Genomic DNA, 23,245 nt, shown 5'->3' on the forward strand with positions numbered 1-23,245 from the left:
AACTCCGGTGACAGCTTTAAAGGCCTGGATCATTACTGCTATAGAGATGATGAAGCTTTAGGCTGGTTCACAAAGTTCACTATAAAAAAAAAAGGCATTTCTAGCCATTATCATTTTAAGGGTTTAGTTCTCCTTTAAGGTTCTGCAGTGACAAAAATGTAGTTTTGGTGAAGGACCATTAACCTGCCCTTCTTGGCAACAGGCAACGTGTTAAGGCGTGGGATAACAATGCTTATAACAATGCTGGTATGAATTTTATAAATGACTTATGAATGAATTATGTTCAAGATACAAAAAAACTGGTATAGATATCAGACTGGATGATTTTTTACTCATTACTGCATGAGCCTTGAGTAAAAATTCTGACACTTTGATTTATCATTATGTAATAAGTTTGCACTGTTTTTACGCAGCCACAGCGATGGCATCCATCTTCAGCATTTCCAAGGCCATGTAAGTGTGTTTGGGTAATAAAAACTTAGGAATCCAAATGTATGTTAAGTATCTACACATTACGCCACCAGTTCTTTCTAGTAAGAAAACATAACTGTTGTAAAGTTCTGAAAACAGTAGCTTCACTCACAAACAGTGATCATGGAGAGACAGCATTCTTGATCAATATTCCACAAATAATACAAGAAAGATAATTCTACCAGGTAAAAAAACAGTGTCTAATGTGCTACATGTAAAGACTATAAAGTATAACTGATAAAGAAATATATTTGTCCTGTGGGGCAGTACAACATAGAACAAGGATACAGCAGTGCAATAACTAATTCTATAAGTTACAAGGCCTTAAATATATTTGATGCTTTTACAAAGTCCATTACATAATGTGTTTTGTTCACATTATGACAATGTTCACTTATGCTTTGTAAAACTTCTGTTAGAATTTGTTTTCCCTATGTCATTCCAGTTCAACCAGACCCACCCCCACCATACCAACCCCCTGAATCTAGAATCACATTTATACCACTACGTCCAACTCAGGATTTACCATCACCAAGCGCTCAAAGTAAGTGATATCTTGGTATAAAAGTGCTCCCCTTGTGAATTTTATGATTTGTGGTTAAGAGACCTATTTATTTACATTCAAATCTCTATTTTTTTCATGAATCAAATTTCTCAAAAAATGTATGTTCTTTTAATTTGCAGGATTTTTAAAGGAGTAATTCAAATCTTTGTAATGCATATGATTTTCTGCAGAACTAAAGAAACAAATGTTTAATTTCTTGCTTTTTTGCTAAATGAAAGGGTACTGGGAACTTCTCCCAATGGCAGTGCCTCCACCTATTGGGATCCAGGGATTCACCTACAGGTGTCCCTACTAGGAAATAATAATTAACCACTCTGTTGCAGTTAAACAGATACAACTTAATATAACTGGAGAAAAGTAAAATGCAAATACACAATATCACATATCAATAACCCCTGCCCTGGGGACCCCATGTGGTAGTCCAAACCTGGCACAATCTTTACCAGGCATAGGTCCACACTTTACTCTGGGTAGATAAAGAGAGTCACAGTCCATACTTCCCAAGAGCTCTTAACCTTCCTCAGGTAGCGCTACCTGCCCAAATACTTCTCCTGATGGACAGGGGCAGTAGCCCCCACATAGCAGTCACATGGACAACACCTGTCCTCACACAGGGGACACACGCTGGAGCCTTTCAATACCCTCCCTCAGGCAGACTCACCGGAGGCACACACAGAGCTGGCACAGGCATCCACAGTGTTTCCACATCCTCAAGCCAGTTTGCTTTAATCTTCAGAGCACAGCTCCCAGCACAATCCTACCTTACGATAACAGTGTCTAATGTGCTACATGTAAAGACTATAAAGTATAAATGATAAAGAAATATATTTGTCCTGTGGGGCAGTACAACATAGAACAAGGATACAGCAGTGCAATAACTAATTCTATAAGTTACAAGGCCTTAAATATATTTGATGCTTTTACAAAGTCCATTACATATTTTGTGGTTTCACATTAAGACAATGTTCACTTATGCTTTGTAAAACTTCTATTTGAATATTTTTTCCCTATGTCATTCCAGTTCAACCAGACCCACCCCCACCATACCAAACCCCATCACCAAGCGCTCAAAGTAAGTGATATCTTGGAATAAAAGTCCTCCCCTTGTGAATTTTATGATTTGTGGTTAAGGTACCTATTTATTTACATTCAAATCTCTATTTTTTTCATGAATCAAAATTCTTTCTCGAAAAATGTATGTTTTTTTAATTTCTCTAAAAATCAAAAAAATTTGAGATTTATAAAGTGTAAAAAGCATGTAAAGCTCTCATAAAAAACTTCTCCAAGTAAAAGCATTTGAAGTTCCATAGAAGCGCTGATCCTAATGGACCAGTTTTTAAGCCAGTTAGACTTTTAGAGGTTTTCAGTGGGTTTTTTTGCACATCGCAACACTTCGCCAGGCTTAAATTCGCCTGGACAACGCTAATTCACAAAGATCCGAAGTTGCACACAGGTTACCGAATGCTTGTGAAGTTGCGCTAGTGAAAATATGATCAGCAGTTTGAAGTTACGCTAGCGTTGGCTGATTTGCATACGGCGTGCAGTTAAAGTACAATGGCCGTTTATGCTGCTGCAAATTCATTACACTACACAAGGCCAGGGAACCTTAATAAAATTATATAGAGTTGTTATATTGCCCTACACATGTGCCCACAGTATAGTTTAGGTTCCATATGTTATCAAATGTAAGGGGGAAGGAAGGTACCCCAAAAAAATGTTTGCTCTTTTTCAGCCTATCACCCTGTAAAAAGGAAAAGACGCCAGCGTTTTTTTGAGATTTAGAAAAATTTTTTTTTTTTTTTTGACAAACTCCTATCTACTCCATTGCACTTTGCCAGGTCTGTGGTGGCGAAGGCAAGTCTGGCAATAGAGGTATTGTTCAGTAAAATCAAAGACTTAGTGAATTTGCATAGTGACGCTCTTTGGCCAGAGCAAAAATTCGCCTGGAGTTAGAGTGCGAAGTTGTGCCAGAGTCTATCTCCTTTGCTAGCGTAATTACGCCAGCGTTGGCCACTTCGCCCATTAGTAAATTTACCCCTAAATGTCTGAATAGATCACATTTTTAGAGGTTTCGTATTTTTATTCAGATTGTTCAGCTTTTTTTCTGGGTCTTTTAATAAATTTGTTGTTTTAGAGAAAAATAGTTTATTTGTGGTTTCAAAAACCACTAAAATGAGAATGTTGATAAATGGGCCTCTTAGGGGGGTATTTACTAAAACTCAAATTTATCTCATTTTTTTATTAAAACAATGTCAACCAAACTCCCATTAGCAAATTTAACTCATTTATCAGCTTGAAAAAATTGGTGTAGGAAAAGTCTTGGTCAAATTGAAAATTCAGATTGTACATATATTTTCGAGTTTGATGGACAAATCTCTAGTTGTCACCCGAAAAATCTTGACTTTTTCGGATTATCGTACGAAACCCAGGGCAGATCATAGTGTCAAAAAACATCTTCAGGGACATCTGCCATTGACACGTGACCGTGACAGGTTTTAGCTGGAGTATTTTCGGATTTGGATTATAAGCGGCTTTGGGTTATAATAAATCTCTAAAAATTCGAGTTTTTCTTTCCTCAAAAAATTTCAGTTTTCCCCTTTAAAATCTTGACCAAAAATTTAGGTTTAATATATAGGCCCATGTTGAGCCCATGTTTCCTTACACTGTGTAGAGCTTGTGCTGAAAACTGTTATCATTCCAAGCTGTCCTGCATCACCACCACCAAACAGTCTTGATATAAATTGTGTAGCAACATCTCCAACACTAAGTCAGCCTTCAAGTAAGTGATTCTTAAAGGCCCTATCATAGAAAAGTGCAGGATTTCTCAAGTAGTAATTCAAATCTTTGTAATGTATAAGATTTTTTGCAGAACTAAAGAACAAATGTTTAATTTCTTACTTTTTGCTAAATGAAAGGATACTGGGAACTTCTCCCAATGGCAGTGCCTCCACCTAGTGGGATCCATGGATGCACCTACTAGGAAATAATAATTAACTACACTGTTGCAGTTAAACAGATAAAACTTTATGGAGAAAAGTAAAATGCAAATTCACAATATCACATATAAATAACCCCTGCCCTGGGGATCCCATGTGGTAGTCCAACCCTGGCACAGTCATTTCCAGGCAAAGGTCCACGCTCCGCTCTGGGTGGATAAAGAGAGTCACAGTCCATTTTTCCCAAGAGCTCTTAACTTTCCCCAGGTAGCGCTACCTGCCCAAATACTTCTCCTGATGGACAGAGGCAGTAACCCCCACATAGCAGTCACATGGACAACATCGGGGACACACGATGGAGCCTTTCAATACCCTCCCTCAAGCAGACTCACCGGGGGCCCACACAGAGCTGGCACAGGCATCCACAGTGTTTCCACATCCTCAAGCCAGTTTGCTTTAATCTTCAGCGCACAGCTCCCAGCACAATCCAAAGTGCAAGCACAACAAAGCCTCCCATTACTGAAATGAATCCACAGGCAGCAGATGTCACAGTCTTTCTGCTGCCTCTGAACTCTAGAACCTCCTGGTTGAGCTCCCCAGGCTTGGAGCCCCATACCCCAAGCCCTCCACAGGCTTCTCAATTTCTCAGACATCTTTGCTCAGTGTCCACACTCAGTGCTCAGTGTTCTCAGCAGACTGAGAATGAGCACATGGCAGCTCAGCTCTATGAAGAAATTACTCAACAGTGGCACCTTCTGGCAAAATCTGGAATCTTCCAGGGCACACTGCACAAGGGACAAAGGACTCACTCCCCCTTCCTTATCCGATTTAGGTTCAACACTTATGGTGGCCATACACGACATGATCCGCTCGTTTGGCAAGGTCGCCAAACAAGTGAATCTTAAACTGATATGACCACCAAAGGCAGAGCGATATCAGGTTAATCCAATCGTTCTGACCTAGTGCCAAATGATCAGATTACAACAAAGGAAATGGGCACTGATGGGACCACATCAACTAGCCCATGCAGTCCTCAGTCACCAAGAATAATCAAACCTGCCCAATCTTTGGCCTAATATTGATTGGGGGGACCCATCCTAACACCCCATACACCGGCAGATAAGATGCCGAATTGATCTAAAGGACCTATATCGGCATCTTTAATCTGCCCGTTTATGGCTACCTTTAGCTGGCCACATCAGAGGATTTCCAATCATGTGAGATGTTCAGACCATAGGAGAACTTAACCCTATGGTCCCTATAGCAGTTTGAAAGGGAGCTCCATCCAAAAACTATTTGTTGCATAGTGAAAAAAAATCTCTAAGGACATTTCCAATTTACATTATTATGTAACAAGTAAACTGTAAAACAAAATCCAGTATCCAATAAAAGGCACTAACGCTCAGATTCAGCCTACAGTATGTAAAAATGAATATTTATTTTCTGAAAAATAAGGATTATGTAAAACATTTTGACAAACGGTTGAGAAATTGTACAAGGCTCTCATTATATATCTTCTGTAGCCTTGGGTGCTAAATATTGTGTTTCATATAAAATGTTTGAACCCTTTTGCAACAACATGCATGATATCATCTGTATTTAAGGTAACCCCTGCTCTCATACCTCTATATCCTTAATATATATTTGTTAAACTTGTTATCATTCCAGCTTATCCTGTGCAACCACCGACATACAGACTCTATGCACCTAGGACAAATCGTGTATCAGCACCTCCATCAGTAAGATGGCCATCATCGACTTATTCAAGTAAGTGATTGTTTTATGAATAAAAGCAATATCCTAGCAAAGCACATCATTTCCCAGGAGCAATGTCATATACTATATTTGTATTTTCCATTATCCAGAAACCCATTATCTAGAAAGCTCCAAATTACCAAAAGGCTATCTCCCATAGGGGGAAATTTACTAAGCGTCGCAAATTTGCTAGTGTCTGCTTCGCCCACATCGCAACACGAAAATTCGCCAGAACACCGCTAATTCACTAAAACGCGGATTTGCGTCCAGGGCGCCGAACGATTGTGAAGTTGTGCTAACATTAATTCGGCAAGCAAAGCGAAGTTGCGCTAGCGTTGGCTAATTTGCATACAGCGGGAAGTTAAATTTCAATGGACATATATGTTGCAGCAAATACATTACACTACCCAAGCCCAGGGAAGCTTAATAAAATAAAATAGAGTTGTTATAATGTCCTACACATGTGCCCAGTGTATTGTTTATGTGCCATATGGTAGGAAATGTATGGGGGAACCCGGATACCCAACAAAAAAATTTACGGACTTCTACAGCCTATCACCCTGAAACGCCGGTGTTTTTTGGGACTTTGAAATTTTTCAACTAAAAATTGAAGCAGTCCTATACACTTCATTGACCCTTTGCCTGGTCTGAGCTGGTGAAGGCAAGTCTGGCAGAACAGGTAACATTCAGTAAAATGCACATCTTAGTGAATTTGCAAAGTAACACTCTTTCGCCAGAGCGAAACTTCGCCTGGTGCAAGAGTGCGAAGTAGCGCTAGAGTCTATCTCCTTTGCTAGCGAAGTTACACCAGTCCCCGTTAGTAAATCGGCGAAGTTCCAAAATGACATCACGTTGGCGAATTTTCGCCAGCTTTTGTCACTTTGCCCTTTAGTAAATTTGCCCCATAGACTCCATTATTGTATGATACGCCGTGAGATTGCTGCAGCCTCTTACCTCCAGGCGCGTCTCTCCCCAAATGGCGTTACGCAGGCGCACACTTCCGGGTTCCTATTCCAGTGACACTGGCGTCCGACGCCGGGCTTCTTGACGTTGAGAGTCATGACGCAATTCATTGATGCACATCAAATTCAAATCTTGGTGCCAAAACAGCTGTAAAAACCCAGTTCTCCATTTTGTGAGTGCCCAAGCTGTTTCCAGTTTTACTGTTCCTGCCGAAGCATTTGTTTGTGACTATGAATTCCTGGTTTTGACTTCTGCCCGATCTTTGACTACGATTGCTGCCGCCTGCCTTGAACCCTTCTCCTGACTATGACTACGTATTTTCTAAATCCCTGCCGATACCTCGCTTATAGACTTGCTACGCACTTCGTTTTTGGCTTCCGCAGCAGAAAGCCCAGGCCCCAAAAGTGCGTCAATGAACACCGGAACCCACAGGGTCCATCTGTGCATTCAAAGGTACTGTCACTGAACAAGGTTCCTGATAACGTGGTCGTTACAATCATAATCAAATAATCTAAATTTTAAAAATGATTTCCTTCCTCCAAACTAAGATAAAATGAATCCTTATTGGAAGCAATACCAGCCTTATGGGTGTATTTAATGTTTACATTATTTTCTAGTAGACTTAATTTATGAAGATCCAAATTACCGAATGATCCGTTATCAGAAAAAAACCCAAGTCCCGATCTTTCTGGATAACAGGTCCCATACCTGTACACATTTTCTGCAGGGAACCTGTGCATAGTGGCCCAGTTGTCAATTGTTTCAATCATTTCTTCATTTGTGCTTGACAGTTTATGTGACTTTATTCTGGACTGTGTAGCGGATGAAAACTTCAAAAAATCTACAGCAGTTTAAAGGAGTTTTGAGTGAGACTTGAGTATGTTTGTACTCAAGCACAATTACTCTGGAATACTACAAATCTTGCAAACCCACCATAGGAGCTATATTTATATTTTTGTAGTGCATTGCAGACAATTATTTTATCCCTTTCCCTGTCAAAGACATAAAATCAATGTGCAACAGGAATCTGTCTGTGAAACACTAATTAGTGAGTGAAATTGTGCACACCAAAAGGTTCCATGTTTCTCTTTCTGGAACAATTTAAATATATTTGGGAATGGGCAGCCAAACTGGAAAATGATGCTCAGTGTTGTAAAATGCAGCACGAATGTTACTTCTACAATAAATGGTAGACTTTTTAATCGAGAAAATTTGAGTTATTGTAGATAACAGACTGTGCAACCCTAGACAGTGTCGGTAAGTGTCTGCTAAAGTTAATAAAGTATGTTCATGTTTACAGAGAGACAAAGAATTTAAAGCATACTCAGAGTGCAGTTTCGAGCACCAGTTTAGCTGATGAGATGGAAAGGGGCAATTAAACTGATACAAAGAACGGAACAAATTATGTGGAAAATGGATCTAAAGTTGGCCATACACAGAGAGATCCCCTGGTTTGGCTATGTCTCCAAACATGCTCCCCAATATACCCACCTTGAGGTGTACAATATCGGGCTGATCCAATCGTGGGCCCTAGGGCACAATGATCAGATCATAATGAAAGGTATACGAGCAGTTGGATCGCATCAATGAACAGATGTGGTCTTCAGTCTAAAGGGTTCACAGTGGCATGCATTCTCTGTCAAATACAGGCAGAGCTCTATTCATGCGGGCAGCTACAATTCTCTGCACTCTGAAATAGAGCGAAGGACCTGTGCCAATTAAAGTGGACCCGTCACTCAGACATAAAAATCTGTATAATAAAAGTCCTTCGTAAATTAAATATGAAATCCAATTTCTTTTTTTTATTAAAGCATTCATAGCAGTTGTAAACTCATTTAAAAATATCAGCTGTCAATCAAGTATTGCCTACCCCTCCTTTATGCCAGTGGCATAGAGGTGGGGCAAGCAATTACTTTCACTCTCCATTCAGCACTTCCTAGATGTCACCGCTCTCCCTACATTCCCTGTTCTCTTCACCATTTAATTGTGTAGCCAGGGCATGGGGATGGACATTGGGTCCCTGTCCCCTGGTGCACAAACAAGATTCTGAGATGATACAAGGCTTGCCTTAATAACAGTGTCCACAAAATGGCTCCTTCCTGGTGGCTATAATTATGAATTCCCAGACTGATGGAAACAAGATTCAAATAATTTATACAGTGTAATTAAAGTTCATTTTGCTTGACTAACATTATAAAATAGGATTTGGATCATTTTGTCTGGGTGACGGGTCCCCTTTAAACACCACAGGAAGGCAGTGTGCAGATTTAAAAGAAAGGACAGATTGTGCTGATTTTTGCTATTTTGCACACTGCCATCCAATATGTACATAGCTGCTCCTGAATCCGGACCTTGAGCCTACTGTTGAATCTTGACCCACACACACAGAAGGCTTTGGTTATCGCTTTATTCAACAGCCTGCAAAAACTGCCTAGCTGGCTCCACATGGAAAGTGTCATAACCATAGAATCCTAGAATACTCTCGGATTCTCCCTGCACTGCTGTAGAGGATGCCCGCTAGTGTCAGCAGTGCTGCATAGCAATAAACATATAAACATGTCCTTAGAAGGGCTGTTACTGAACACTACACCTACTAGTTGATGTCTTCCAAATAGTTACTCTATAGTAAAGAGGAGAAACTAAAAAAGTGAAAAACTAACCTTGATTGGATGACAGGTTATCTCTACCCCCATACACTGATCTGCCCACACTCACCATACTTGCAGTGAAGCATGGAGAATGACTTCTCATGACGTCCATGGAGTAGCAGAGTGACTGCAGGGCTTTTGAGAGCAAGCTGACAGTTAGACTAGTTCACTGGTATACTTCTCAGTAAGCCCCCATCCTAGTGACCCCTGCTGGCCGAGATTTGTGCACAAAGGTCGGCACTGGTGTGTGTGCTGGGCTGGTAGCAGGCATGGGGATGGAACAGATGTCATTGTTGCAGTGGGAAGTGGTGACAGATGTTATCGGCACAGTGGGAAACATGGCAGATATCGCGGTTGGGCTGGTCAATGGCTGGGGAGTCCTTGTGGCAAATCTTTACCAGTCCTTTATCATAGTCCCAACCTCCTATTTCTCTCCCTCAATGACATACACTGCAAATACCTTAATAGACTAAAAGGCCATTTCAGTGGTGGTTATTTTAGATAAATTATTAAATCAAGTGTAATAGTTAAATCCTAACCAGCTTTCCGTGTCATTTATTTCTCATTCACTAACATTTACTTTGTTTTAAAGGGAAGAAGAGGATTGCCAATACAGTAGCAGTCTGTGGGTTTATAATCTTTATCGTGGTAATATTTGTAATTATCTGGCAATTTGGTAAGAGAAACTTTATTAATCATTTCAATTTTTTGTCCGCGTAACTGAAAAACTTCTCTTCTAATTTTATTCTTTTACTGAGTTTTCACGAGATAAACCAAATTGTTCTCATTGACTCAAAACTGCCCCATGATCCTTGAATTTCTAATATGTAAAGTAATCGTAAAACAATTATTGATGCAAGAGTAGGGACGGGATAGATTCGGAGCAAAATTATGGTTCACAAATCTGAATTTTGCTTTCCCATGAAAAATTGTGAAAACTGTCCGATCCCTTTTATGCATTTGATGTGAGAAAGAATGTGACTCCAAAGCATTTAGAGAAATTTCTGCAAAATTTAACACATTTTTGGGCAGTTTTGCCAAATTAAGGAGATTAAGGACATACTTGCTCAGTGCTGGGAAACTTGGCTTAATACTTCCAATTCCAATTGCAGCAATAAAGAACAGGGAGCAGAAGGAGTCATATTGGTACAAACCAGGTAAGATTCTCTTTGGCAGATTCTTTTGCTGGTTGTGGTGGTGGAGAGTTGAGGAACAGTTTTATTGTGTAGGCTGGTGAGTGGGTGGTTAATCAGTACAGGTATGGAACCTGTTATCTGGAAAATCATTATGCAGAAAGCTCCCATAGACTCCATTATATTCAAATAATGCAATTTTTTTAAAATGATTTCCTTTTTCGCTGTAATAATAAAACAATAGCTTGTACTTGATCCCAACTAAGATATAATTAATCCTTATTGGAAGCAGAACCAGCCTATTGGGTTTATTTAATGTTTACATGATTTTCTAGTAGACTTAAAGGGGTTGTTTACCTCTGAATTAACTTGAGGTAGCTATGAGGTAGCGAGTGATATTCTGAGACAATTTGCAATTTGTTTTCATTTTTTATTATTGGTGCATTTTGAGTTATTTCAGCTCTCCATTGCATTGCATTTTTAGCCATCTGGTTGCTATGGTCCAAAATACCCTAGCAAACATGCATAAGAGACTGGTATATGAATAGTAGAGGGACTGAATATAAAAATGGGTAATAAAAAGGAAATAACAATAAATGTGTAGCCTTATAGAGCATTTGTTTTTAGATGGGGTCAGTGACCCCATTTGAAAGTCAGAAGAAGAAGGCAAATTATTTAAAAACTATATGATGACCAATTGTAAAGTTGCTTAGAATTGGCCATTATATAACATACTAAAAGTAATCTTAAAGGTGAACCACCCCTTTAAGGTATTAAGATCCAAATTACAGAAATATCCATTATCCAGAAAACTCCAGGTCCCGAGCATTCTCGATAACAGGTCCCATACATGTACACATATATTATAGATATTTTTTACACATCATCGATATCTTCTAAAAACATGTCATTATAAAGAGTGCCTAGTGATGTCACAATATGCCAGGTGTATTTTCACAACAGACCTCACATTTATTAAAAAATCTTAAATTCACTTTTTCAAGAGAAATGTGGTGAATTTTGTTCTGACATTAATTCTCTGTGAAAATTCACCAATATATTTTCCCCCTACAATAGTAGTCCATAAAATTCTCTTGAGAAGTTTCACCATGAAGATATGACGTATGTGGAAAATTAACATGGAGGGGGGTAATGTTGATAATGAGATTTAAAGGGGCTGCTTTATCTTTATATGTGTGGTTCACCAGCCTGAACCTGGGGAAATTTTCTTTGTTCTTGTGCGCATATTAAATTTGAGATCAATCACTGGAGAAATTTCACCTTGAGAAGAAAGAGGTGAATTTACACTAACGCGAAAATAATTTTCACCACTGAGAAGTTGGTCCTCCAAAACTAAAGGTGGCCAGCCATAGATGTAACAATTACGATCTTTCTTGGGAAAGATCATTCGTTTCAATACACACGTGTAGAGCTGAATCATCAGATATACAGGTAGCACTAACAATGGCCGATGTTTGGGTCCCTTCAAAGGAACCCGATCAAAATTTTCCATCCAGCCTGATCGACAAGCCCACCGATATCCAAGTCTTCTGCCAATATCAGTCGGCTCTTTTTCCACCATACACGCACCCAATATCAGACGAAAATTAATTTTGTACGATATTATCTGTGCATCTATGGCCACCTTTAGTGTGTTCTCCTTTTAGTACATTTCTAACGTTGAGGAGAATCTTCATTTTTGGTGAAACTACTCCAAAAAAGTAAATATTTCTCTTATTTTGTCATTTCTATATATCTGCTTCTTAACCTGTTGCTTTTGCTTTAGTAAAAACAGAAATAACAACGGCATGTGGCTCGTCTGCAAGTTCTATCCTCTCATCCCAGTGGTGTGATGTGGTGACCCAGTGTCCTAAGGGAGAGGATGAAATCTCCTGTGGTGAGTAGTTTGTTTAAAATCTTAACGTAGAGGCTTTCAGGCCTTTTGAGGTACGGCACAGCCTTTGAGTTCTAACATTTTGGTCTCCCTTAATTCAACTACAGACTTATAAAGAGATTGCTATACAAGTTAATTTACTTACAGAAAAACCTAGAAAAAACATTTTACATATTATAGAGAAATATATCAGAAACATATTTTATACTATGTGCAAAAGCTGATGTAGAGTCCTAAGCCAATTGCAAATATGTTTAGTTTCATGGAGATTATCTTGTACAGATCAAAACCTACAGGAATATTAAACCAAATTTTCAAAGTACATCACCAGTGGCGAAACTAGAGTACGTCTGACCCCCCTGCAAAAAAAAATCTTCAGAGGGGCCAGCGCATTCTGATCCCCATCCTCCTGCCCAATTCCCACCCTGCCCCTTCCCACCCACTCCTCGCCAAGACTACACCCACTCACCACCCAGACTCTGCCCGCTATCCACCCGTGCCGATGCTTCCCCGTCATAGGTAAAGGGGAGGCTCTTGATGGCTATAGAAGAAGCAGACCCCTTGCCCCCCTTTTCCCCAGGCTCTCCTGCGAATGTTGGGTCTCTACACATTCTAATGAATGCAAAATGGTCGATATGTCTAAATTTTGCTAAATTTATTGTGTTTTTTTCTAAATATCGACTCAGAACATCAACTTTACTGTATCTTATCTCCCACATAAAATTAGACACAAAAATAAACCATCATAAATATGGATACCAGGTGTCTTTGTGAAAAAATCCGCTGTAACAAAAACATTTTTTCACACATCAAAGTTGGCATGCGCATAAAAATTGTCGTGCGTCAAAATTATTCAGACACCCATTGACATTAATGCATTTAGACAAAATAGTCACTTGTATAAAAAATTTTGTTACTAGCTTCAAAAATTGACGCGGGCCAAAATAATTTTGATGCCCATTAACTTCAATGCATTCGCTAAATATGTGGAGTTTACAATGTGTAGCACTTTGATCCCATTATCCACAGACTGTAAACTTGGTGATAAGTTACAATTAACCAGAGAATTCCCATTACATTTACATATATAAACAAAGCAAAACGGAAATACCCCTCCGTTCCCAACTGCTATTCCAATTATATCCAAATAGTATTAAGTCCTGTGCTAGATAGTGCTATCAGTATTATTAATAAATTCTTTAACCAACAATTAATTAATATCCATACGTAATTAATTATCATACAGATGTTGCTATAAAGTGCTCTTATTGTGAATTAATCAATATATTAAAGCTAGATAATAAAATCATCAATTTGATTAATCTCTGTAAATATATAAATTGATCATTACTAAAATTGTGCTAGTGCTTATAAATACCCAACGGTATATAAATAATGGAATGATTTAAAATGTGTTCAAAAAATTCATATGTATACAAGATACAAAAAAAGAAATGAATATACGGTGGAGTTGTTCCGATTGTTATTAACTCAGTTTCGCTCTATCTCTGACGGGGACACCGCATAGATGGAGAAGACAGGACACCAGGGACTGTGGTCATATGAATTACCTTCCCTATCTGTTTAGAGATATAACTTTCCTACGAGAGCACAAACCCAAGGTACCACCATCTTTGTGGTGTCCCAGGGAGAGATAGAATGAAATTGTGTTAGCTGGCTGAATAAGAGAGAATCCACCTTGAAATCTAAATAACCTTCATTGGGGCTGTCCAGTTTAGTGGAGTTTGTTAGTTTCAGAATTACAGGAATGTAAGGAACAAATCTACTTTCTCTTCCAGTGAGATTATATGGAGCAGACTTCCAACTGCAGGTCTATTCTACATTAAAGTCAACATGGCTGCCCGTGTGCGCTGATGATTGGAATGATGACTATGGAAGGTCTGCCTGCCAAGATTTTGGATACAACAGGTAAAATATTGTTTTTGTGAGCTGTAAAAACTGTCATGAATCTGCTTTAGAATTTCTTCATTTTGTAGAGGGGGATCCGCATGTTACTTTGTTGGCAATTGCAATTAACCCATTTGTAAGTAACATCTGGTGTGGCCGAACAGTTCAGTTCAGCACGGTTTGGGGTGCCTTTAAACATACAAGAGTAAGAAAAGTAAAGTAGGGAATTTACCTAATGGAATAGGAAGTGCCAATTCAGTTGTCTGTGGGGGGAGGTTTTCCTAACTAGCCAGAGATAAATCTATAGGAGATATAATATAATATAATAGAAGGTCATTTTTGAACTCCACCTGGTGCCAGGGATGGATGTGTTGGACAGCTTGGAGCATCAGACCCCAGCAGTCAGTAGAGGAGCGTAGTAAGTGCTTACTATGGTATGGCAGAGGAGGAGCGGTTGCTGAGGTGAATAAGCCTGGTGGCAGTGCTTATTATGGACTAGAAAGTTGAAGGGAAGGTCAATTAATAGAGAGTTACAGTAGTCTAGATGTGATAAGATGAGCAAGTGAATAAGAATTTTAGTGGCATCTTTGGTGATAATTGATCATATTTTGGATATGTTCCTTTGGTGAAAGTGACATGATTTAATAAGTGTCTGGATATGAGTGAAGGACAGGGCAGAATCTAGGATAACTCCAAGGCACCTAGCCTGGGGAGATGGGGGGATTGTGGAATTGTTAACTATGATAGATAATTCTGGGATATTATGGGAGTTACTTGGGGGAAAGACAGCCATTTCTGTTTTAGAGAAGTTTAATTTAAAGTAGCATTATGACATCCAAGTAGGAAATTTCCCTAATGGCTTAGGAAGTGCCACTTCAGTTACCTGTGTCCTCTGGGGGGGGGAGATATAATATAATAGAAGATCATCTTTGAACTCCACCTGGTGCCGGGGGTGGATGTGTTGGACAGCTTGGAGCATCAGACCCAGCATCAAGCTTTAAACCCTAAACTGACCAAAATTTTTAAAGAAGTTAAGGAGCAGAAAAACTATGAAGTGGATAAAAAATAGATAGTAGAATTTCATCTAGCAAACTTTTTCATTTCTTCTGGATGATACCCTTCCAAAAAGGAAGGGTCAGTCAGCTGGAGAGGGACTCAATGTATAGCTTAATCCCTGCTATGTTTCCACAGCAGGGGATTCTGACCACTAAAAGCATATCCCACTACTGGTTACAGACCCTCTGTCGTTGTTTCTGTTACTGTATCTCCTCATCTTTTTTTTGTACTCAAGAAAGTACCTTCTGTTACCTGTTTAACAAACTTGGTTCTTAGTTAAGAACCACTGGCATCCATTTATTGTCTTAAACAGTTGTATCCATTTTATTATTACCTTTACTCCAACACCTTCAAGATGACCTAGTTGAGAGAAAGGTTTGCAAATATAACAGGGTTCTTCCCAACAGCAGCTGAAAAAAAGTCATATTGTCAACCAGTTTTTATGCAATAGACTGTTACATGTAACTGTTTCACTGAAGTTTAATTTGCTAAGTATCAGCTCAAGCTCTCACTCATACATAAGGCCCACCTTGCAAACTAATGTGTATGTTTTATGGGTTACATTTATGTGAATGTATTTGATCCGTATTTCCCTTTTAATCGTCCAAAGAGTTCTGCCATATAACATTTTCCACTAAGGATTTAATTTATTCTTATACTCCTGTATATCTATCTTCCATTAGTCCAGGCATTTAAGTTTGGTTTCTTCTTCAGGAATTCCTATCTCAGATACAATGTCTTCAGATCTCCATACACCCGTAATGGATATTTCAAGGTGAAGATAGGTTCTCTAATCACAAAATTCTACACAAGAGTTGAATACAGGTATTTATCTCATATTATTATTTTAAAAAAGAAAGAAGGAAAGGCAGTCTTTTAAATTGACCTCAAAGAGAGTCGAAGGCATGGATTACTGGTATCAATTATTTGAGAGAAAAGAAATAGATAGTAAAACTCTCTAATGAAGTCAATTCAAAATATTGATTTATTATGAACAATTTCTAAAATATACTGTGAACCAATCAATTAATATGAATTAAGTGCATGTGCTGGAATATAAATAAATGCTTTTTAAAAACTTCTAATAAATTAATTTGATGTTAGACAAATTTCAAATAATTAATTCAAAAAGCGGAGAAATGTTTTTTAAGTGTATATTAGAATTGCTAGTGCTAGCGTAATATTAGGATTATCCGGTGTCCAGTGACAATCAATTCAGGATGCTGATAACTTATAAAGTGCTAGTGCTAAATTGATTGCAGTCTCTGACTGCTTGTGGTTCAAAGTTGATAATATTTTAAAAGTGCTATTGCATTATATAATGTAATCAAAAGGTGATTTATTCATCGAACAGTAGTTAAAAAAGAATCCAGAGCGGTCATTCAAGGAACATTGAGTAGGAAAAGGAAAATAGTATAGAAGTGGAGAAGTCCCAAAGAAGCTGCTGCCTATTAATTTTCTATGCCCTGGGACCCCACACGGGGAGAAAGTAGTACACTGAGGACTGTGGTCAGTGATAAATGATCATATTTTGAATATGTTTCTTAAGTGAAAATGACATGATTAATAAGTAACTGCATATGAGGATTGAAGAAAAGGGCAGAAGTTTGGATACCTCTTAGGCACCGGGCCTGGGGAGAAGGGGTGAACGTGGAATTGTTAACTATGAGAGATAATTCTGGGATGTTATGGGAGTTACTTGGAGAAATCCATTTGTGTTTCAGAGAAGTTTAATTTAAGGTAACATTATGACATCCAAGTAGAGATAGTGGCCCAAGTTAGAATTTCTGTGTTGAGATCAGGAGAGGAGAGATAGATCTGAGCATTGTCAGCATAGAGGTGGTAGTGGAAACCATATGAGTTGATTTGTTTTGCCCAATGGAGGAAGTATAGAGAGAAAATAATAAGGGGCCCAGGTTTGTTTGTTGACTAGTGAAAGGCTGGTGTTATAGGAGCACAGGGAAAATTTGTAGCTCCAGAAGTCAGATTCTAAGTGGGATTTAAGCCAGAGATACACGCGAGTGTCTTTGGAGAGAATTTGTATAAGCAGAATGCCAAGGTTGAAGCTGTTTGTGTCTAGTGCATTTAGTTTTGGCAGGAGCAGCTTATTAAGGGCAGTGGTGAATGTGCTGTAGTAGACAGAGGGGCACATTAGGACAGGAGGTGGCTGAGATGTTAGCGTTAAACAAAGAAGAGAGAAGTGACATGTCTAGTGTAGGTAAATGTTTGGGGAATAGCAGGGGAGAGGAGGGAGTAAGTGAGAGTTGAAACAGGAGCAGATTGTGATCAGACAGGGGAAAATGTGAGTTAGTAAAATTTAATTAAATCTGTACCATATGGTTTTAGGGAATATGTAAACACCTGTTATCCTTAGAGTACTCAGGATGTTTTATGAGGTTGGAGCCAAGATAAATTTTTTACCTCCCAGCAACATGTAGTAACAGATCTTTCTTTGAAAATGTCATTGGATACAATTAAAAACAGTACAAAAATGATAATCCTAAAACCTCACCACATTCAAGAGGGGCTCAGATGCACTGCCCTCAGCCTTCAGCTAGGGGGCAGTATCCCCTGGTTGTTTAAGAGCAGGCACCTAGTGAGCAAGACTCAAAACAGGCATGTAAAAATCCAAAGCAGAAATTAATTTGAGTGCAAAAGTGTTAGCCTAGACTACAATTAAAAACACCCAGTTGCTTGCTTCTCATTGGTCTGCTGCCGGTCTCCTGTTGCTTATAGTCCCATTCCACCACCCAGAATGTGATGTTAGTGGCATATTTTACATACAGTGGCTTTAAGCCTAGACATTTCTGGATTAAACCAATAGCGTATACATCATTAATATAATTACATGTAAATATTTTAATAAAACCTGTAATTAACAATATTCTGCCTTTATTTGCAGTCCTTCCTGTTTATCAGGATACGTGGTTTCATTACGTTGTATAGGTAAGTGTGAAAACATAGGCTATAAATACAGGTATGGGACCAGCTATTCAGAATACTTGGGACTTAAAGATTTCCAGATAAGGGGTCTTTCTGTAATTTGGATCTCCATGGCTTAAGTCTATCAAAAATCCTTTCAGCATTAATTATGCCTCCAATAAAGATTAATTATATCTTAGTTGGGGTCAAGTACAAGCTACTGTTTTATTATTACAGAGAAAAGGGAAATAATTTTTCAACATTCAAATTATTTAATTATAATGTAGTCTATAGGAGAAGGATTTTCCTTAATTCTGAGTTTCTGAATAATGGATCCCAATAAATCCAGGCTTTAATATGGAATGCAGCCACATTCGAGTTAATTTTGGATGATTCAGACTGATTTATTGATGACATTGTAAACAACTTGTTCACATTTGGATAGTCAAGTTAGAGTTCAGATTTGGCTCATCTTTGCCCCCATCTTTAAGTGGAGGATTCTGTATTTAGACATATCCGAAAAAACATGGATTAGGTGCCACCTTTAATAATATATATGTCTATAGATTCATTTGTACTTTATTGAAACATCTGTATAACCAGTCAGACAACAATCAGGATGCTGGGAGTCATAGATTATGTTTGGAGAGGCTGATTAAAGACACCTTGGGCCAGACTTAATTTGATGAGAAAGGCTTATCTCCTAATTTAATACCAGATTCTCCAATAGAGCCAGATGCAATTCAATGAGAAAATGTATCTTACTGGTTAACACATGAAAACTCTATTGAAGTCTATGGAAAAAGACTGGAACCGAATTAAGAGAAACGTTTTTCCACCTTAAATTGAATCGTATCCATAAGTTTTCATATGATAACCCATAAAATATTTTATCATGGTTTTGAATCCGGCCCTATCATGGTATTGAGTTTGGCCCTTTGTACACAAATTCCTTCATAGTAGCAACTAATACTTTCCTAGAATAAGCAGATACTGGTGAAAATGGGGGGCTAAGGCAGTGATCCCCAACCAGTGACTCCTGAGCACCTTGAATGTTGCTCCTAGTGGTCTCAAAGCAGGTGCTTATTTTTGCATTCCAGACTTGGAGGCAGGGCCAGAAATAGGGGTAGGCAGAGTAGGCACGTGCCTAGAGAGTAAAGCTTGGGGGGCGCCAGGCACGTACCTTTCACTGCTGCCTATCCCAGTCCGGTCTGCTGAGTCCAGATCATTGTGCTTGTTTGCGTGCATGTGCGCACGTACGCGTGGTAAGGGGGTGAAGTGGTGGGATAGCATGCATGTGCACTCACTCACGTATGCACATGCACCAAAGGGGGTAATGTGGGGGAAAAAGTGGGGGGGGGGGTTGGGCTACGTTGATGGGGGTGCAAGATGGTATATTTGAGTGTGTTCCTTAATTCCTTTGCCTGCAGGCTGTGGTGTATCAAATAACAATATAAGCTGTCAAATATCAGGAGGAGCCAATGCTTCATTGGGAAACTGGCCCTGGCAAGTGAATCTAAGGCACAGAAAAGGAGAATTTTGTGATGGGTCCATCATTACTCCACAGTGGATAGTAACCGCAGCTCATTGTGTAGATGGGTAAGTTGTTTTGAACCTCTTAAATTCCCCCTACTATTTTTATGGGGACAGATGTATTTGACAATATATATTTGCAAATATAAATTATGGAAATTTAGTGTAAATATTTTAATTGTGACACATAACTGCTTGACTTTTAACCTACCTTAAGGGGTTGGAATACTGGAAAATAAAATAGCAGTAAGCACAAATATGAAGTATTAGTGCATAATAATTTTCATATCTTTATATCAACACCCATTGTAGGCTTCAAGGGCTACAGGTCAGCAAGGTGCCCCCTGGGCCCTCTCAATGGTATCCAACCCATGTAAAAGCTAATAGCTGTTTTATTTTTACTATACTATATTATACATACAATACAGTATGTAACCTCATCTTGGCCACCTCGTGTGCCATAGGATATACACTGTGAATTTTGTACCATCCACAGGTCCTGAGGGGTATTGGGAATTTCTCTCCATGGCAGTGCCTCTACCTAGTGGGATCTGTTGACACACCTACGGGTGGTCCCACTATGAACAAATGATTTAAAAAAAAACTTGCAGTAAAACAAATAGAACACCCAGAGTGTGAGCACATCCCAGCCCGTTTCATAGCAAACTTTTTCCCGGCAGCTCTTTTACTCTATCTGCTGCCTCCGAACTCCAAACAATTATCGGGGTCCCATTATCCTCGAGCCCACCAAGGGCATCACAGCCCATGTGGCTTCTCTCCATAGCCGGGGGTCTTTCCTACAAGAACCCCAGCTGAAAACAATCACTCCATACTGAAGTAAAACCGGACAGCACTAAGCAGAACTGACCCTGAGCATATGGCAGCTCAGATTTTTGCACAACAGTGACACCTTCTGGCTTAATCTGAAATCTAACAGGACACACTGCACAGGGACAAAGGACTCACCCCCCCCCTCCCTTACCCAATTTAGGCCCAACACTTAGCTGGCCAAAGCAGGGGATTTCAACCTTGTGGAACTTTCAGACCATAGGGGAATTAAGCCTATGGGTTGCTACTTATACATTAGGGTTTATGTTTTTTTTGGAGGTCAAAACACAGCAAACTATTTCACTCATCCTCAATGGTAAGCAATGTGTTTGGATAAGTGAACTTAAGAAGTCATTTTAACTTTGCATATGCAATTAGATAAATGTAGAGATGATATAAATGTGTGCCTGTGCATCCCCTTCATTCCAGTGGAGAGAAAGATTCCATGCATTGTTCTATAGTTTTATAAGAAAGACAGGAACTTGTAGGCTACAAGTGACAATGTGTAGATACAGGAGAGAGGGAGAATATAGAGTGGCTCTAATATATACTTGCTCTGCTGGTGAGGGTCCTTCAAGTCACACAGGGTCTACTGTAATGGATGCCTCCATGCATATAAGGTTACAAATGGAGAGAGAAGTTGGTCTGTATAGGTTTCCACTGTGGGGATTTCTCTGGAGGAGTGGTTGATCAGAGTCATTGGAGAATAAATCCAATAAACAATACCAAATCAGTTACAGGGAGAATAATATGGGTGATATATTTAACATAAAATAAAACCATAGCACAATGAGGAAAAGTTCTTAAAAGGCTACCCTGAGGATAAATTATTTGGGTTATAATGCCTAGAACAATTATATCCTTCTTGCATTTAATCTGCTCTTTTGCTGCCTAGTCTTACTGAATTTGCCCAACAGTAGAAGCAGGATTGTCCCTAAGTGCTCTGCCTGGGATATTTTAAATCAGAAATTGTAATTGGTTGAAACAATTGGTGACTTTGAAGAGTGATGTCAATGGGATAGTCTCATAGTAAGGACACCTAGAACATTTGTAATATTATGAAAATAAGGAAGGTTCTGCAGTATAGTGTGGCAAAGAGATAACAATAAATGTAATTAAATTAATTTATATGGTTTTCCAAATAATTACATAAATATAAAGAAATGCTGCAGTAAAGAAAAAAAAAAAGAAATCAATAATTTACACAATAATAACCTTACAATAAGCGCACAAAGCCATATAAAACAAATATATACTATAAGGGCACACACTAACTTGGGCCCTCTGTGTCTATTTTGCCCTACTGTAGCCTTTTAGAAGTTTCTAGACAGCTCTCCTGAATTTGAATGATCATAGATTTCTCATCATTCTCTGTTAGTATATGTGTCTCCATGTCTCCTTCCAGAAACTGTCAGTCCTTGCCCCTTCCTGACTAATTGATTATGTATATTTACAGGGACCTATTCATTGTTGGTTTCAGTGAGCCAGATCCTTTGTTAATGTTAATTAGATTTTAGGTGTGACATTACTTCTCCCAGACCAGTACTTTTGTCTTCTAAATTAGGGAGGACTCCTATTGTTTGTTCCAGACAACCAGGTGACAATGAATAATTTTGTTTCCTCTCCCAGAGGAAAGGTTTTACAGTGTTAATTAATAAAATGTAAAAACCATATATAATATTATTACAATGTATATACATTTGACAGTAATCCTACAGGTAATCCTAGAAGGGGAATGGAGCCCAAGCGTCATGATTCCTCTTTTATAAATGTGGCTGCAATAAAACATTTAAGGTTTTTAATGGTCCTAGTCTTCTTGCAAAGCAGCAACAATCCAAGTATTAAAAATATTCCTTGAATATAAATTAACATCTTCCGATAACGTTGTAGTTCTGAAATATCTCACTTTGAGTCCCACCAATTAGTTGAAGTTAGTTGAGTCTTTTGCATCTCTTGCACTTCTTGTCCTTTGTATCAGATGTTCAGGAGTCCTTTAAATTTCAACATGATCTGGGTTGATACTGATAACGCTATCCCCAAAGTAAATCGATCATTGAAAATAAACAACAACAAAAAAAACCAACAGGTTTCTTAACAGTTATTTATTTAGTCAACCTGATACCACTTTAGGGTTACCTTCCCTGTTCCACTAACAGTTTTGACCAAGTACTGTATATTGCTGGACTGGCCTTGTCAACCAAAGTAAATGGACCCCTCATATTGTAGTAAAAGAACGTTCTTTTTTTTTCCAAAATCATGGACCATTACCAGATACCCAAATTGTATTCAGTCTACCCTTTTTATCAAAGTATTCTTTAATTGACCCTATATTCCTAGCAACAAATGTGTTTACGTCCTTTGCTCAGGTACATATTTAACCCATGCATCTGTGACTGCGCCCTGTAAGAAGGGTGTTGGAGAGGGTATCAATAGGTGTCCAGGCATTAGACAAAGTGGTACTTGGTTTGTCTGCAAAAACTGTAGTCAGCATTGTTTTTAACTTTGAGTTTTCCTCTCCACAATTCCATAATATTGTTCCTAATAAACATGGCAATATCCAATAACTTCTGCAGCAAATGCTGCTCCTCTATCACTAGTTACTATCGTTGGTTGTTCCGACCATAAGAACAATT

At 38.7% G+C, this 23,245-nt stretch overlaps 1 protein-coding gene across 1 annotated transcript in view; it reads left to right on the forward strand.

The window, feature by feature from the left end:
* The first annotated feature begins 421 nt into the window (after nt 1–421).
* Nucleotides 422–23,245, forward strand: part of tmprss2.11.L (transmembrane serine protease 2 gene 11 L homeolog) — a 37,364-nt gene continuing 14,540 nt past the window's right edge. Inside the window, exons 1-11 of the mRNA XM_041581165.1 lie at nt 422–453; nt 891–1,015; nt 2,058–2,108; nt 3,708–3,815; nt 5,641–5,739; nt 10,451–10,495; nt 12,258–12,368; nt 14,165–14,294; nt 16,044–16,154; nt 18,232–18,275; nt 19,682–19,850. Of these exons, the coding sequence (XP_041437099.1) occupies nt 422–453; nt 891–1,015; nt 2,058–2,108; nt 3,708–3,815; nt 5,641–5,739; nt 10,451–10,495; nt 12,258–12,368; nt 14,165–14,294; nt 16,044–16,154; nt 18,232–18,275; nt 19,682–19,850 (1,025 nt within the window). The remainder of the gene's footprint in view (nt 454–890; nt 1,016–2,057; nt 2,109–3,707; nt 3,816–5,640; nt 5,740–10,450; nt 10,496–12,257; nt 12,369–14,164; nt 14,295–16,043; nt 16,155–18,231; nt 18,276–19,681; nt 19,851–23,245) is intronic.

The sequence above is a fragment of the Xenopus laevis genome, chromosome 2L, assembly GCF_017654675.1.
Source record: "Xenopus laevis strain J_2021 chromosome 2L, Xenopus_laevis_v10.1, whole genome shotgun sequence".
In the NCBI taxonomy this organism is placed as follows: domain Eukaryota; kingdom Metazoa; phylum Chordata; class Amphibia; order Anura; family Pipidae; genus Xenopus; species Xenopus laevis.